The 2,500-nt window shown below is 49.2% G+C and overlaps 1 protein-coding gene across 1 annotated transcript in view; it reads right to left on the bottom strand.

Moving 5' to 3' along the window:
- Positions 1-319, bottom strand: part of gpha2 (glycoprotein hormone subunit alpha 2) — a gene marked incomplete at both ends in the record, with an annotated part of 1,179 nt that extends 860 nt beyond the window's left edge. Inside the window, one exon of the mRNA XM_084461183.1 lies at positions 202-319. Coding sequence (XP_084317309.1) covers positions 202-319 — 118 coding nt within the window. The remainder of the gene's footprint in view (positions 1-201) is intronic.
- Between the last annotated feature and the right edge of the window lie 2,181 nt (positions 320-2,500).

Here is a 2,500-nt window from a genome sequence, read left to right as displayed (position 1 = left end):
AGTGTGTATGTGAGTATGTGTGTGTGAGCGTGTGTGTGTGTGAGCATGTGTGTGAGCGTGTGTATGTGTGTGTGTGTGTGTGTGTGTGAGTGACTGAGTGTGTGTGCGTGTGTGTGTGTGTGTGTGTGTGAGCGTGTGTGTGAGTGTGTGTGTGTGTGAGCGTGTGTGTGTGTGTGTGTGTGTGTGTGTGTGTGTGCTCACGGTAGAGGTGGCAGCCTGGACTCGGCCCCTCGTGAGTCCAGCTGAACGGAGCCAGCAGCAGCAGCGTTACCACCGGCAACACCAGCACACACAGGTGAGAGGTCACGCACACGGACATCTGGACGGTGGCCTGCGGGGGACACAGCAAACACACGCATCAAGTCACTGTAGGTTTACGTCTTTTGGTCTTTCCATATGTTTAAAACTCAAGTTTACTCGTGGCTAGTGGTCTGGACTGACCTCCCTACCCACCAGCTGGACTACATCATTATCAGCCGTCTAAATTGATCGACTGATTGATTCAAACTGAATGATTCATCTTGGTGAATGAATGAATGACTCTTTTTTAGTATTTCCAGGATATTGTGAGTTGTTTCGGGCGCGTACTGCGGCTTCTCTCTCTTGAATGTCCTTGGTTGTGTGAATTCGTTCTCAAGTTTTTGAAGTTGACAACTTTTTTTTTGAAGTGTCCTATTTTTGTTCTCTGAGAGAACTTCTGAGACCTTCTTTGAGGTGAATTCCCCTCTCTCTCTCTCTCTACACGTGTTTGTGTGTGTGTACGTGTGTTTGAGGGTGTGTGCGTGTGCCTGCCTGTCACTCTGACGAGTAGCAAAGTGGATAAAAACTTGGTCATTATTGCGCTTCATACACACACACACACACACACACCTACACACACACACCTACACACACAAACAGTAAAGTCATGTTTTCCTGGGAATTCCGTGTTCCCGACCCCCGACCCCTGGAAGGTCTTTCCAGTTCCGCTCGGAACGTTGGGAACGCCGTGGCGACGGCGCCATCGCCCTGGGGACGGCATTATGACCCGGCGCCGAGCGCGGCCCAATTAACCCCGAGGTCACCGCCGGGGAAACACCGGGCTTTTTCCTGCCTCTACACGGCCTCTCCACGCCTCTGTGTGTGTGTGTGTGTGTGTGTGTGTGTGCAACAAAACAGTTATAAGTCTTTATGAAATAGCATACAGTAACTGCACGCCGTTCTAGAAATACTTTACAGTTTAAAACCTCCCAACAATTGGTAATAAATTCAAACAAGTCAAACTACGCCCAATTAGTGCAGAAGAACATTTTTCCCCTGCAATCAATGTGATCTTTAACTGTAATAAACATGTAATAACAGCAATCAATTAAGCAATCAATTAAGTCTGAGGTTCTTTTGTGTTTAGTAAATGTCTGATCTTACCTGTCGGTTTGGTGATCAGCTTTCAGTCCAGGTGTGTTCAGGTGAGTCTGCAGCGCGGACAGGCTGGTGTGTGTGAGCCTGTGTGTGTGTGTGTGTGTGCGCTCGTGTGAGTGCGAGAGAGTGTGTGTTCTGTGCTGCGCTCGCAAGGTCTTTAAGTAGCTCAGGTAAGCGTTGGAACGCACTCACCGATCTGGTCACACCCACTCTCTCTCTCTCTCTTTCTCTCTCTTTCTCTTTCTCTCTCTCTCTCTCTCGGTGAACCTCTTATTCTCCGTTTTACCCCTCTATCACTCTATCTCTAGCACACAGGTCTACTGATTACTTTAACCCCTCTCTCTCTCTCTCTCTCTTTCTTTCTCTCTCTCGTCTTTCTCTCTCTTTCTCCTCCGGTGCAGTGTGGACCTTCAAAATGAGAAGTACCACATGGACGTTCACCTCTCTCTCTCTCTCTCTCTCTCTCTCTCTCTGGTCTCTCTCTCTGGTCCCCTCTCCCCGTTTTAAACCTCTAGTGGGGCGTAGGGGGACAGAGAGACGCAGAGGAAAAGTAGATGGCTTTTCCATCATGGTCACAATTGAAGACAAAACACACACACACACACACACACACACACACATAGTGATCCATTAGTCTACCTCCCGATCAGTTATGACATCACTCCCCCTGACCTCCGTGTTGACCCCTACGTAGGCCTCGCCCCTCCGCCCTGGGGTGAACGGGCGAACGAGTGAACGGGTGAAAATAGTGAACGAATGAACGGGTGAAATGTTGGTTTCTCTAGAATGTCATGAACTCGGTGACATGTCAGCTAGTCTTGGTCTGTTCAGTGTTAGAGTGACGCACACACACGCACACGCACACATACACACACACGCATACGCGCACACACACACACACACACACACAGTCTTGCCTGGCTTTTCCATTTGTGGTGCATGAGTAAGGGCAGGGTCGGGTCAGAAGATACTGTGGGTTTGGGTCAGCGCATGTGTGTGTGTGTGTGCATGTGTGTGTGTGCATGTGTGTGTGTGTGCGCGCATGTGTGTGTGTATGCTGAATGTGTGTTGGAGAACGCCTTCATATGTTCTTTCCTCTTGT

Source organism: Borostomias antarcticus (assembly GCF_949987555.1).
Source record: "Borostomias antarcticus genome assembly, chromosome: 37".
In the NCBI taxonomy this organism is placed as follows: domain Eukaryota; kingdom Metazoa; phylum Chordata; class Actinopteri; order Stomiiformes; family Stomiidae; genus Borostomias; species Borostomias antarcticus.
This window is presented reverse-complemented; position numbering and strand designations above follow the sequence as displayed.